Source organism: Delphinapterus leucas, chromosome 12 (genome assembly GCF_059928025.1).
Source record: "Delphinapterus leucas isolate spDelLeu-1000000601 "Yukka" chromosome 12, BTC_Dleu_Yukka2, whole genome shotgun sequence".
Lineage (NCBI taxonomy): Eukaryota > Metazoa > Chordata > Mammalia > Artiodactyla > Monodontidae > Delphinapterus > Delphinapterus leucas.
In genome coordinates, this window is record NC_143140.1 from 84,929,253 (window position 1) to 84,944,788 (window position 15,536).

A 15,536-nucleotide genomic window follows, 5' to 3' on the forward strand; every position below is an offset into this window, starting at 1 on the left:
AAGTTGCTGAACGAATAGTCTTTTGTTTAAATAAAAGAAAATTAATCTTAGTAACCTAGAATTTTACAGAAAATTGTGCAGAAGCCATTTGTTAATTCTTTTGGCTAAGGGGACATTTATTCACTCATTGATTTATTCAAACTTTATAGTGTGTGTGTATATATAAATATATATCTCTCTAATAATGGAGATATCGAGAAAAGCCACGCTTAAGGAGCTCAGAATCTGTTAAGGGAAATAAAGTACTTTGTGAACGTTAAAATAAAAAAGAAGGATAAATGATATAAAAGGAGAACAGCACAGGGGTAATGGATGTTGAGAGAAGGGTCAGGTATTGTGAGTCTGGTGAGAGGAGGGTGATAGGCTTTTCAGTCAGTACGAGTGGGGCTTGGCACATAGTAGGTGCTGCATAAATAGTCATTGAGTGAATAAGTGAATGAAAGTGAGGCACACAATTCCATCACCATCTCCATGTGAAGCATAATGTGACCTTTTGTACAGTGAGAACCATGAAGCAATGAGCTGCTGCTATAAGTGGGTCTGACTTGGTAGACAGCAAGAGGAAAGAGCTTACAGAGATGGGGAAATCAACATAAACCATAACAAAGCTTTGCAGTGGAGTCCAAATGTATGAAACAGTGTCTGTTTTGCTTGCTTTGTGCCCTAGACTGAACGTTTGTGCCCCCTGCCCCAAATTCATATGTTGAAATCTAATCCCCAGTGTGATGGTATTTGGAGGTGGGGAGTTTCAGAGGTGATTAGGTCATAAGGGTGGAGCCCTCTTGAATTGGATTAGTGCCCATCAGTGTCCAAAAACTTGCCCTCTTTTGCAGTGGAAAGTTAGAGCTAGAAGATGACCGTCCATAAACCAGGAAGTGGGCTGTCATCAGACACCAAGTCTGATGCTGGTGCATTGATCTTGGACTTCCCAGCCTCCAGAACTGTAGGAGAAATACATTTCTGTTGTATGTATGGTATACCACCCCATCTATGGTATTTTGCTATAGCAGCCCGAACAGAATAAAACACTTGGTTAATCTTATTGTGGTATAAAGGAAAGAAGATGGGATTTAGCTTAAGAAGAACCCGGGTTCAAACTCTCATTCTGATATTTACTAGCTCTCTGTGCTTCTGTTTCCTCACTGGTAATCTGAGGATACTACTTATCTGAAAGAGGTATTATAACAATTCAATGATATGATTCTATCATTCCTATTAGCTTTGTGATCCAGCTTCAGTTTTCTCATCTGTAAAATGGGAAAGTGGTAAGTAAAGATGATGCGAGATAGTATGTGTAAGATGATGTGAGATAGTATGTGTAAAATGCCTAACTCCCTGCCTTCTAGGTAGTCAATGATTGATTAATCTAGGCTATTAGTATTAGTACTAGTAATTTATATCTTTGGCAGATATAATTAATTTAATTATAATCTTATACACATTTAATATAATCTTATACACATTTATACAGTAATGTTTCTACATTATTTATTTGGTATTAAAACTCCCTGATGGGGCTTCCCTGGTGGCGCAGTGGTTGAGAGTCCGCCTGCCGATGCAGAGGACGCGGCTTCGTGCCCCGGTCTGGGAGGATCCCACGTGCCGCGGAGCGGCTGGGCCCGTGAGCCATGGCCGCTGAGGCTGCGCGTCCGGAGCCTGTGCTCCGCAACGGGACAGGCCGCAACGGTGAGAGGCCCGCGTACCGCAAAAACAAAAACAAAAACAAAAACAAAAACAAAACAAACAAACAAAAACTCCCTGATGGATATGGACTCTTATTTCTCCATCGTGTTTATCAGGAAACCTAGCTCCGAGAGGTGAACTGATGCACTCAGGGTGATGCTTCTAGTGAGGGTGGAATCAGGCTGAGGTAGATTCTCTGACCAGGAATCCCACAGTCTTCCTACAATACAGTAGGTGGAAGCCATGTCTACCTGTGTTGGTTATGTCAAACCAGAGAGCCAGATGCACCTGAGTTCGAACCCTGATTTTGCCTTTCATTAACAGTGTATTTTCAGGAAAGTGACTTTAGTGTCTCTAAAGCTTCAGAGTCCTTATTTGGAGAACAGAGCTTGTGCTATCTACTTTCTAAGGTTGTTGGGAAGATTATAAAAATAAAATGAAAAAACATATGTCAAGCGCCTGTCACTTGGGAACTCATGAAATGATAGCTAATTTTACTCTAATTTCTTGGTTGAGAAAGCCCCACCTGTAGAGATCTTCCCTTCTGGCCTTGCCCCAGTGCTTTGCAAAGTGCCATTTCTTAAAGAATGATAGATAAAGAAAGTTTCCATGACTAAATATGCTTGGGAAGGGTGGGTGAAATGAAACTGAATGAGTTTCTTTTCTGCAGAATTTATTTAATAGGCTAATAGAAGATGTGAATCTTCTAAAGGGGGATCTGTGACAGCATTTCTGAAATCATTTCACTACACAATTCTCTTTAGTGGACCTTCTCATATGACTAACGTCCCATAGACATGCTGACTTAATCAAGCATCTTCCTGGGATAGACGACGAAACTGCAGCCGAAGTGTCAGTCAGAGAAGCGGCAGAACCAGGACCAGAACCAAGTTTGCCTGATGTCCTTGGCCCTCCTGAGTTGACACCATTTAGTGTTAGCATGGCTCCCTTTCTCCTGCTGCTCTAGTGTCTGTTGCTGATCCTAAGAGGGTTAAAACATGGGATGCACAAAGGGAGCCAGGGAACCATGGAGGCAGCTAGTCAGAGAACATACAAGAGATGACAAAAAGGAGATTTGGAGCTGGATGGCAACACCAGGCAAGCAGACAAATGAATCTCAACTGTGGCATTTTTGCTTCTCAGTTAAGACCCCGAGTCCCTGAGATGAAGATATTGAATAGTACACTTGCAACCACAGTATCAAGCTCGAGTCTAAGGCTGCCTGCTAATAGTACTCAGTCACATAGCCATTTGCAGCCTGTCCATATTTTACTGACATGAGCAATTACATGTCCTGTAATGGCAATGAAGCAATAAAATTTATGTCTTGTCATCTTTAACAAGATTAGACATAACCCTTCTCATAAATGTCATACTGAATGGAGATTTTTAAGAACATACGTATAGTTAAGGATCCTTGAGTTTATCCCTCGTAGTTAATTAAAACCCTCCCCAGGAATCGGCGATGACAGATAGAAGGATGTTGAACCTTTGAATTCATGGAAGGGTAAGCTGATGATATTTTCCATACCTTGCTCAGCTTCCACTGGGTTTGTGACTCACAGCATTGGTACCAGATAGATTTCAGAAGAGCGGCAAAGGGAGTGACCCCTATTCCCGTGGCAATGCACATGCTCACTGGATAGTGAAACACATCTGTCAGTGCAGCTCCGAACGGCCCGTCCACCGCCAGCCTGCAATCACAAAGTGTGCCGTTTGACATTCAGAACACTCCGCTCTTGAAAACAAAGCCATCCTAAACGAGTGCTTTGTATGGGATGTGTTAGCAAATGTGTGCAGGGAAGTTGGCTCTGTGCTTGAGAATGCCCTATTTGGACACACATAGTGTAGGGCTATGGTGGCCGGCCTTATGGCACAGCTCTTTTTTACAGTTCTTAGGAGTTTGTTTTGCCTTCAAGCATCACGAAGATTGGTAGAAGATGCCTTTTCTTTTCCTTTTTTTTCCCATCTGCCCTCAGAGGGAAAAAACAGGATCATCAAGGTGGCTTAGAAGGCTTATCTGTCCTTTTGCTAATATGATTCTCCCCGTTCCCACCTCTTCATATGTTTATATAATTTTAGTCTAATGGAAGCCATTCATTTGGAATAAACATAATTTTGGAATAATTTGTCAGTTGTGTGGAATTTCTAAAACTCATTATTTTAGATTATGCGAACTCAGAAATCTGTGATAATTAGGCCAGGGGTTGCACTGATGTTTCGTCTTTGCTTAGCAAATTTTTCTTTATAAGGATAATGCATATTCATTGAATAAGTGCAACTGTCTTTAACTTGGTCCTAAATGGACTGACCCCGGATTCTGCTCCATCTCTCATGGCCAGTTCTCCACACTGGCTTTTCTTTTGTTTCTTAATGTACACAGGACCCTCTTTGGCTAAGGGGCCTTTGCACATGATAATCCAACTAGTCACTTGGAATGCTCTGCCCCAAGTTCTCTCCTATCCTCTTATTTGGTTCATAGTTACCCTTCCATTAGGTCTCATCCCAATTATCATTTCTCTGGGGAAGTCTTCATGGATTTCTTAGACTAGGTTAAATCCCCTCTTAGATAATTTATAACACCACGCATCTCTCCTCTGTAGTCCTTATCACAGTTGTAATTTTATAGTTGTTTTGGGTGGTGTGTGTGTGTGTGTGCATGACTTAATTTGTGTCTGTTTGGTCACTAGACTCTCAGGTCTGCAGAGGGAGGGACCATGTCTGCCTTTGCCCACCACTGCATCCCAGCACCTTACATGGAGCTGTTCAATAACAATTTATTGAATAAATTGTAAAGGGAATGTTTAAAATATTTCAGTCAACGGAATGTATTAAATAACCTCAACTATTCCAAAAGCACACATTTACATATGAACAAAGATATGCTAATTAAGAAGCTTCTAAGTTATTCATAACCATTCCCTAAGGAGTGTCTGTTGAAGGCACCCGAGGTTGCCCCTTTTGGGCTTACTATGTGTTCATGAAAGTTCAATTGGGTTTATTTTAAAATATTCCATATGCCAGACCTCCTAACAATTCAAATTAACTCTCCTCAAGTTATCTTAATTAATAAGGCTTTATTACATATTGATATATGGAAATAGAAGAATAAAAATAAAAGGTCATTAATCAGAAAGGGTTAGTATCTCAGCCCACGGTAGATTCTTTTATAAATAATTAGATAAGGGGAATTGAGAGAAAGAGAATAAATATGAAATGGTCCACGATTAAAGTGTCTTATTGTTAATTGTTTTTATAATTAGTTGTATTTGGGATTTATTTGACACTGATTTTAAACGATAACAATTAAACCCAAAGAAGAATTGTGTCATATAATTCATAGAAGTGCATAATAAACAAATTTCTACATAATTAAAATTGAGAACCTAAGCTGGAAGCAGCAGGAGGAAATATTGAGTCCTACCTCCTGGTTCATACAGAGATTCCCTCCTTTCACATCCCTGATCACTAATCACTTTCCCACGTGAAATTGTAGGGCCCCTTGTTCCATAGAGGGGCAGGGAGGGCTAAGTATTAGACAGGTTTTCCTCATGTCTCACTGGGATCTGTCTTCTGACAACTCATGCCTTTTGTCTTCCTGAGAAACAAACCAGGTGTTTTCCCTTTCCTGCCTCTCAACCCTTAAACTAGTTGATCTAGCTATCATGACACCCCAATAGTTCTTTTTTGGACCAAAATATCTCCATCTCTCACAATGCTGAATTGGCTTCCTTTGCACAAATTCTCATTTGTCAAGTTCACTCAGTTACTTCCTGTCTGATGTGGATACAGCTTCTAATAAAGCAGCTTAGAAGTGAGTCCCCTTTCCAGCAGCCACATCACCTGGCCCTTGCTGCTCCTGTCAGCAGCACCACCCACCACCTCATCAACCTCCCGTCTTGTCTCTCTGAACCCATGAACTTTATTCATCCACGTTGTCCCTCCTGTGTCATCAGCACTTTCACTGGCGACTCTGTGGTAGATGACCTTTCTTATTTTGCCAATGACAATAGTAGCTAACTTTTTTTTTTACTATGCATTATGCTAAGGGCTTCATATGGACTGTCATATTTAATCCTAAACAGAACCTATGTACTATTATTGTCATCTTCATTTTACAGATGAGGAAACTGAGGCAGGTGTTACATACATCCTCCAAGATCCCATGCAAAATTGGGCTTTGAACCCAGGCTGTCGGACGCTGGAACCCTTGGCTCTGGGCAGTAGATTAAATCGCTAAAAACTCTAACACAGACTCTCAGAAATTCCTCCATTTTACTTCAGAAGGTGAGGTCTTTTATTTTATTTATTTATTTTTATTGAAGTATAGTTGATTTACATTGTTTCAGGTGTACAGCAAAGTGATTCAGTGATACATACATATATATCTATTCTTTTTCAGATTCTTTTCCATTATAGGTTATTGTAAGGTATTGAATACAGTTCCCTGTGCTATACAGTGGGTCCTTGTTGTTTGTCTCTTTTATATACAGTAGTGTGTATCTGTTAATGCGAAGTCTTTTAAAAGAGCTTCATTGTCCTTTTTCCTGAGTTCAGAGGAAGAGCTTCCCTGCTCTTCACTAAGCTTTGCATCTCCTCTTGGGGTCCTCAGTCACTGCTTGTCTCACAGGTTCCTGGGACTGGATTAAATCCTTTCTGGGTGCAAAGCAGTGAAAAATTATGGTACTCTCCCTAAACCGTTCCATTTAATCCAAAATTAAAACAATGTTGAGAGGTAAAATCATCGAAGGAAGTTCAATAAAATTCTGATTTGTCATGTGTTGAAGATTTAAACAAATTCTAGGTTTTGGGGGGTTTCTTATGCCTACACATATATAGAGGCAGAGGTCAAACGAAGTTAACAAATGAAGGGAAGCTGCACTGTGTACAACGACTCATTTTTATTCACCTGGTAAATATTTATTGAGTGCCAGCTGAGGGTTAGGGCCCGTTCTGGTCACTGGGGACAACAAAGTGAATCAAAGAGATAAAGTCCCCATTCTCGTGTGGGGAGATAAATGGTAAACAAATAAACAACCAGGCATTTAGTGTGTCAGGTGGAGAGGAAGAAAGTAAGGCGCGGGGCACAGTGACCACGACGAGTGTGGAGTGTCTGTCGGGGTTGCTGGATCACAGGAAACGGGAAGGGAAGGCCTCATTAGGAGACATTAGAGCAGAGACCTGGGGGCAGTGAGGGGGCGGCCAAGCAGAGGCCGGGGGAAGAGTGTGCCAGGGAGAGGGAGCTGCAGCAGCAAAGGCCCTGAGGCGAGTGTGCTTGGTGTGGGAGGGAAGCAAGAGGCTGGAAGAGTGGCTGAGTGAGCGAGGGAGCAGGTGGTGCAGCAGGGGTGCCCAGGGAGGTCTGGGGGCCAGATCATGTCAGGCCTTGCGCTGAAGATGCACTCTGGAGATAAAAGCATGCTAAGTATCATATGATATTATGTGGAACCCTAAGAAAAAGATACAAATGAACTTATATACAAAACACAAATAGACCCACAGGCATAGAAAACATACATATGGTTACCAAAGGGGAAAGTGGGGGAGGGATAAATTAGGAGGTTGGGATTGACATGTACACACTACTGTATATAAAATAGATAACCAACAAGGACCTACTGTGTAGCACAGGGAACTATACACAGTATTTTGTAATAATCTCTAAGGGGAAAGAATCTAAAAGAAATAGATATATGTATGTATGTAAAATGGAATCACTTTGCTGTACACCTGAAACTAACACAACATTGTAAATCAACTCTACTTCAACAAAACAAAAAGAAAGAAAGCATACCGACTACGGAGAAACACTTCCCGAGCTCTTGTTGGGGGACTGGCTGAAATGAGAGCTGGTTTGTGAAGAGGAAGGTTGGTCGATAGGCCGGACAACTGTATACACTCAGAGCAGAAACCAGGCTAGCAAATAGGATGAAGGCATCCACCTTGGCAGTGCCAAGGGAGGGCTGGGACCTGTGTGTGTGCATGCATGTGCGTGTGTGTGTGTGTGTTTACTTTCATTCCTGATTTTAAGCATTCACACTACACTCTGAACCTCAGAATTCTGTTACATGGCTTCCTTTCCACGATAAAAAGGATAAGGTCTTAATGGAATAGTCAGATGTTGTCTTGTGACTTGGGGCTCTAGTCTGAATAGATGATGTTTGTACTTGGTTTATCATCACACTGCTCTTTAGTACCAGTGTTTGAAATGAAGACTGTGGCTCTTCCCACCCACTCAACACAAGCAAGCCCAGTGCTACATAGTCACAGTTCAGTGTCCCATGGGAAGACAGAGGAGGGACAATAAGCTGAGTAGATTCTGTGCCTTAAATTTATTCTGGTGCCTAGTTTACCACCGGTAAATATTTGTTAAATTAAATGAGTTGAAGCGTCCATCTTGGGTCCAGGTATTCATTCCTCATCAAATATTTACTCTGTATCCACTACGTGTCAGACACTGTTCTAGGCGTGGGACGTATAGGGGAGGACAACCTCTTGCCCTTAGGAAGTTCCATTCTAAGTGTGTCCTTACTGGGTTCACCACCTGAAGTCTTGTAGCTGTGGTCACCTGCTTGGCAGTTCCTGATACCCTCCAAGGATGGCAGAAGAGGGGATGTCTTGATGCTTCTTTTGAAATATCAAATTCCTTCACAAAGTTTTTCTCAACATTTTTGTGTGTGTCCCTGTTTTTCTGGGTCCCGAAACATGGGCTTTGAGTGCTTATTGTATAATCCTGCAGCAAGAGTGGGAATCAATTCTAAGCCATTGTTTACTAAAAGGAGCCAAGGACACTGGGACTTCTGTCGCATGCCCAGGCTTTTCTGAAGAGGATGTTGTTTTGGATTCAATTGTTTAGTCCAGTTGATATGCTGAAATCCTATCTTCCGATGTGACCTTATTTGGAAATAGGATTGTTGCAGATGTAATCAAGTTAAGATGAGGTCATCCAGGAAGATGGGCCCTTAATCCAGTGTGACTGGTGTCTTTGCAAGAAGGGACCACAGAAACACAGAGACACAGACACAAAAGGGGAGGACAACACGTAATGACAGATGCAGAGACTGGACTGTCACAGCCGCAGCCTCGGAACGCCGAGGATGGCTGGCAAACCACCAGGAGCTGGGAGGAGCTAAGGAAGAATCCTTCCTACAGCTTTCAGAGGGAGCACGGCCCTGCTGACACCGAGATTTCAGACCTGCAGTCTCCAGAACTGTGAGAGATAACACTTCTGTTGTTTTAAGGCCCTTGCTTCATGGTACTTTGTTACGACAACTCCAGGAAACTACATATGGTATCAGTGTTATTCCACTTTCTCAGGTCTACCCATCGTCCGTGTAGCAAAATTAAATCATTTGTTTGCACACCAGTGTTGATTTCAGAAGTCCTAGAGAATGGAGGCAATGTTTTGCCATCTTTGTATTTCTGGCACACAGTGGAGGTTAATTAATACTTTTTGCAATCACACATGTGGGACTGACAATGCACACCACCACTAACTTTCTTGATTCTCAGATTATTTTGTCATTTTCTGAGCTTTAGTCTAATCGTTTAGCTCTTTCTCCAGTGTATGGAGGCTGCCAGGTTAATTTGGACTGTAAAGCATCCTTTTTACGAAGACCAAACTTTACAAATATAATTGAAAAAGCTCGGACCGTGACAGCAAAAAGTTCACCAGGCTGCCTTACTCAGCATAAGCTGCTTATAATTTGCCAAGTGATGTTTTGGACCTGGGAAAGCAAAATGTTTCCTCTCCCTGGATCATCACCTGTCTTGAACATTTGTTTTTTAAAGAAATGTACTTGCTCCTAATGGAAATCTGCTGAGTTATATTTTTTTAATAGAGAGTCTCAAATTTTATAAATGGATTCAAATTTACCATACAGAATAAGATATTGCAGAAGTTGTTAGCATGTTGATGCACTAAAGGACCTTATTTTTTATAATATTCTAACTTACACATAAAAAAGAAATGGGCTCCCACCTTGGCAGGCTCCAGGGCTCCTTCAGGGCCTGTCCGTCTGCCCCAAAGGCCTTGCATAAAGCTTCTGTCCAGTCTCCTGCTGCCCGGATGTGCACACTGAAGAAGTCCTCCTGGGGAGCGGAGGTGAGGGTGAAGGGGTGCCACTCTAGCGAGGATATGGATGGGCACTGGATCAAGACGTACTGCCCTGGTGCCATTTTAAAGTCACGCTTTTTCATGTGAAGTTCTAGCACTCCAGATGGATGGCTTACCACCTACATCACAGCAAGAGAGGTGCTGGTTCTTTCACTCAGGTTAAATACTAAGACAATGGCCTTCATTCCATCAAAGGTTTTAAAATTTTTATATCAACTTTTCTGAGGTATGATTGACATAGACCATTCATTATGAGTTTTCAAGAATCGTTCCAACCCGGACATGAAAGTGATGGCAACTCCAGCAAGAATGACATTGACCTCCTTCAGCGTGCTAGGTAGGAAATTTGGGTAGCTGCATCCAGGGGCAAAGTGGTGTCCAGCACGTGACTGTTTGTCCCAAGTGGCCACTATTTCGATAGCACAGTTAATTTCAGGCCCAAGAGAATTCTAAACTAGCATATCATCCATAGCACTTAATCATGCTTAAAGTTATCAAAATAGCCACAGAATCAACTTCGTGTTTTAAAATATAGGTCCAGTTTGTTACTATGTTCAATGATGTGCATCTTTTCCTGCTTCTTTGTGAACTAACCCTGGTATTTCTCCATTCTGAGTAAAAAACAGCCTTCATACTCTGAAATGTTTTATTCATTTGGTTTAGTTTTAGTCAAGTCTCGTCCAATCTCCTACCTAGGCTCTGAGTTTTAGATGTAAGAAAGCGTGATGCAAACGCTATTGCTTTTTAAAGAGCTCTATAACTTGCTACTTATCAGAGACAATGAACTAATTTCCCTTCTTAGACTTCCCTCTTGTTTCCAGGCCCCCAGGTCTTCTTTTGTGGCAGGAGGTATAAGGGGGCAGAATCTAGTGTCTAGATACTGTGACAGTATTTTTCCATTCAGAAGAGAATTTCACAGCATTTTAATCATTAGTTTCTCCTCTCCCTACTGATACTCGTTCTGATTCTGCTGTTAAATGGTCTCCCTAGTAACAGCTCGAGTAGATTTCCAGAAGTTTTACTGTCTGGCTCTTGATACAGCTTCATATCCTTTGGTGCTTAACTTAAAAACAGCAACAGGGAAGCAGTTTAAAACAGAAATATGAAGCAATTTCTGTGCATCTGCTTTCATGAAGACAGTTAAAGAGACAGAGTATTCTGTTAATATTGTATTAGCAAAGCTGCATGGGTTTGGTTAGCAGAGAATTTCTTTTAAGAGATTGAAACAACTAGGGGGAGAGTTTGGGGTAGGCTTTCGGTCTCCTTGGCATTTATTCTTTTTTAAAAAATTTTTTGGCTGCACTGTGCAGCATGCCTGATCCTGGTCCCCAACCAGGGATTGAACCCCTGCAGTGGAAGCATGGAGTCTTAACCACTGGACCGTCAGGGAAGTCCTCCTAGGCATGTATTCTTGATCTATCTGCTGAGGTCTTCCTCCAGCACGAGGTAAAAACTGGAGAGCGGTGAGGAGGGAGGGCAAGATTGGAAAATATTACCACCATGCCTTCATTCCTTAGGGCAGGGCCCTTCCTCTCCATTTTGAACGCCCCCAGTGCCCTTTCTCCCTTTGAACCTGAGGGTGACTGTTCCCACATCTTCTGTTGAGTGGTTCCAAGTAAGAGTGTGTGTATTTGAAAATATGTGAACATTATTTGCGTGTTTGCAACATTCGTATTTTTATGCTGTGGAGGAAGTGATTATACTCTAAGTCCCTATGATCCATGTAAAGCATACTCAGCCCTCCTGCGTTTTCCCCCTAGAGAGACACCGAAATAAAGAGAAATACAGATGATTCCAGGGCTGTACCATAACCTTTATCAGAATTCTGTGTACCAGTCAGAGCCCTGCTCCCTGTCTTCAGTAAAATTAGTCTCACTAAAAGATGCACAGGATACAAGAAATTATTAGAACAGAAGATGAGCCTCTAAATTACAGATGGTTCTGCAATAAAAATGGCAAATTAAAAACTTGGGCTAATAAAAAATTTTCATCTACACTCAGGTTTTTCTTCAGACTTAAACCTGCATGCATACCTTGGTAATGACTACTTCTTGTTGAAATCGCCAGAACCGAAGTATTCTTTCACACGCATACAAGACCACAGGGCCTAAAACCCATTTCCAAGCCTGCAGAGAGAGAGGAAAAGGAAGTGAAAATAGAATCCAAATATTTCCAATTTGAACCAATCAATATGTAACACGACGGAGTTTAGACATTTTCCTTTAAGTTTGGGCCAGTTATCAACAACAAAGATATCTCCTTGTATTAAATGCTATAATATTCAATTATTCCTTGAAGTCTACAAGCTTATTTAAGAGACTAAACTCTTCTGTATTGGTTTTTAGGCTTACTTGATCAATGATGCTTTTATGTAATTAGAAATAACTGCATTTGCAAAGAAATAGAAAGCAGATTGATGTTTATGTTATATATGATAGGGTCATAAATGCTCCCAAACTCAGCCAAGGTCAAAGGCTTACAAACTACATTACTGAGTTAACAGGACATGAAAATTCAATAAAAAATGTTTCGAATAGTAATTTTGGGGGCCAACAATGCATCACAACTTGGGGGATCTGCCTAGAGCAACTCACACACCCACCCTCCCACTCCCACTCCCACACATGCGTGCAGCCAATGTTATATGGAATAAAACAAACTTAGTTTCTCAGCACTTTATTTTTTTAAAAGTCTTTCTTTATTGAATTTGTTACAATATTGCTTCTGTTTTATGTTTTGGTTTTTTTGGCCACGAGGCATGTGGGATCACAGATCCCCGACCAAGGATCGAACCCACACCCCCTGCATTGGAAAGCGAAGTCTTAACCACTTGAATGCCAGGGAAGTCCCCAGTGTTCAACACTTTAAATCTAGGTTTACAGAATCAGAGCAAAAGCCTCAACACTTGTCTGGAGAATTTTGACAGGGAACTTCCCCATTCTGTGTTAACCTTTTATGAGTATAATCTGCCTTACTGAGGGTCAGTTTACCAGCAGGCCACTCTTGTACCATGGGTTGGGTTACAGCATTAGGTGTGTGCTTCCCCTAAAAGGCAAGGAATGGCAACTTAAAAATTTTGAAGATTTGACATCAAACAACCTTCTGAGGCATATGATATTCTCTTTATTTTGCAGAAAAGGAAACTAAGGCTCAGCAAGATGAAACAAATTGTCCCGGGTCACAAAGGTGATAAACAAGGTGCACAGTGAAGACGTGAACTGGTCTTGACCACCCAGCCTGTGCTCTTCCCATGTCATCATGCTTCTTTCTGTCCAATGCTGACATTAGAAAGGGTACGTATTTTACAAACTATTAGAGACTCATTAATTCATTGAATTTTAGGAGGATAAGGGTTCTTGGATATCTAGTCTAGTTCTTCTTTTAAAGAAGAAATAACATAACGTTCTGGGAATGAGTATGAGTTGCCTAGGGACACAGAAGGCGGTCCCAAGAGAGCCAGGACTAGAACCCAAGCCTTCTCCTAACTTCCCCGAATTCCCTCCTTGGAATTCTAAATCCACCGACCTTACTCTTAGAATCCTATCTCAGGAACAGAAAGGGTGTCCCCTTCTCTTGAACTCAGATATTCACTAAAAACCTCACCAACTGACTCATCACCTTCCTTGTTCATTACTCCCCTATTATCCTTCTCTGTCTTTTCTATTGACAGGTCACAAGCCCTTCAGCATCATTTTTGCTTTTGTTATCTTTCCTGTTTCTTCTAAATCTCTTTTGTTTATTTCTAGGTCTGTTTGCACTGCACTTTTTCTCACTTACATCAACCTTCTGTGCTTTTTCCCTGGGAGCCTCTTGTTTGCCTGACAAAGGCTCGATTTATGTAGGCAACACAAAGCAATTTGACCCACTTATTCTTTTCTGCCTCAGTGGGGTTCAGCAATGTGTGCAGAATAGCAGAGAGAATAAAACCTTCTGTCCACCTATGCTGTGGGTGAGGTAAGGATGATGATCAGAGTAAGGGATGAGGCAGGAAGGGGTAGACATGAAGGATGCGGTTGGACCAAAGCAGTGAATCCTTAGGTCTCTTATGCTCGAATGAACCAAAAAATATTTTGAGAGTTGGCTTGGATATTTACAGAAATGATAACAAGGATGCAATTCTTTCTATATGAGCTTAGAGAGAGATTTGCAAAATCACTCCCATAGTTTCTATGTAATTTTACAAGTAATCTTCCACACCCATTTTAGAAAGTTTGCGACATCATACACTTCATTTTGTTGGTGTCAAGTCAGTCATGCTCTCTGCTTTTTCCATGTTGACAAAATGGAACGGATTATTTTTCTTTGTACGGTTAGTCAGGGAGGAGAATGTAAGCTATTAGTCCTTGGCTCTATCTCTATCTAGTATATAAATTGCTCCAGGAGGAGAAAGCCCAGTTTAGTTACACTGTGATACTCCTGGGGCCCCTGGAAGGTAGGAATGGAGGGAGAGGATGGCCAGAGATGAATATTCAAAGATAAATATCCCGGCAGTGATGACCAGGATAGGGAAGAGCAAGTAAAAACAAGAAGGAGACACGGCCCAGAGTGGGAGGGGCAAGGTAGAACTTGGACTGGGTCCCAGAAGACCTGGCTTCTGGTCTTGGGGTAACCATCCCTCACCCTATGCCTTTAGGAAAATCTTGGGTTTTTTTATGTTCAAATTTTCTGCTTTATAAAATGGGAGAATTGAAGGAAATTATTATTTGGGTTCCCTCCAAGCTCTTATATGTTTTAGTTCTACTCACAGAGATAAACACAATGTCAGGGTCATAGAGCTGTAGATAGCAGCAGAGAGCTGACAAAATGAGGAGTGGAAGGAGGCCAGAGATTCAGAATGAATGTCGAAGAGTAGAGAGGTGAAAGCTCATGGCCACAGAGTTAGGAGCTCTGGCTCCTTGATGTGATTTTGCTAGGAATGCCCTTTGTGACCATAGGTAAGAAATAAAAGCTCCTTGGACCTCGATTTCTCCATCTATTAAATAAAGGGTCAGGTCTATTTAGTATCTAAGTTTCTTTAATGTTAAAAGACCTGTGGATTTTTAGCTTTATTTTTTCTTCTCTAAAAATACTCAAAAAGTCATGGTACAGTGAGTATTTTATGATAGAAATAAAACCATGTTGATTTAAAAGCTGCAGTAATGAAACTTGTTTCCTCCACTTTCACTCCTGGTTTTTCATTCCTACCAGAAATAAGAACATGCTGGCTTTGATTTTATTTTATGTATGTGTTTATGAATGGCCTCTTTTTCTAGACAATAAGATTTCCAGGAGCGGAAACCACATCCCTGAATCCTGCGTCTACTGTGATGCCAAGAATATAATAACCACTCGGCAAAAGTTTGCTAAATTGACTCTACCTCAGTTAAAGCTTTTTCCTATACCATTGACATCATTCCCTAGTAATTTAAAAAGTGCCAGTCTTATTACTATTATTATTTGTTAATGTTGCAGTTAAATGAAATAAGGTGCTTCTTTGGCTAAGGAAGACCAAGGCATCTTTTGGGATGGATTTTGCATGAGGAATTCTATAGAGTCTGGAGTCTTGCATGTGTCTGTGAGTTTGGGTAGAGAGGGGGAGTGAGACAAGTGGGGGAAAAGGGGATTGCAAAGTATAACTGTTTCCTTTGATCAGTTCAGTTTATATGAAGTGATGTACAAAGCATCCTTAGCTCTACCATGGGAGTACTACACCCCTAAAGGTGAACTGATAAATATTCTATTGAGAAAAGCACCATGAAAA

The 15,536-nt window shown here is 41.3% G+C and overlaps 1 protein-coding gene across 1 annotated transcript in view; it reads right to left on the minus strand.

Moving 5' to 3' along the window:
* NOX3 (NADPH oxidase 3) overlaps positions 1 to 15,536 on the minus strand; it is a 60,878-nt gene that overhangs the window by 24,963 nt on the left and 20,379 nt on the right. Inside the window, exons 8-10 of the mRNA XM_089921682.1 lie at positions 11,830 to 11,922; positions 9,662 to 9,915; positions 3,215 to 3,377 (exon numbers count right to left, since the gene is read on the minus strand). Coding sequence (XP_089777808.1) covers positions 3,215 to 3,377; positions 9,662 to 9,915; positions 11,830 to 11,922 — 510 coding nt within the window. The remainder of the gene's footprint in view (positions 1 to 3,214; positions 3,378 to 9,661; positions 9,916 to 11,829; positions 11,923 to 15,536) is intronic.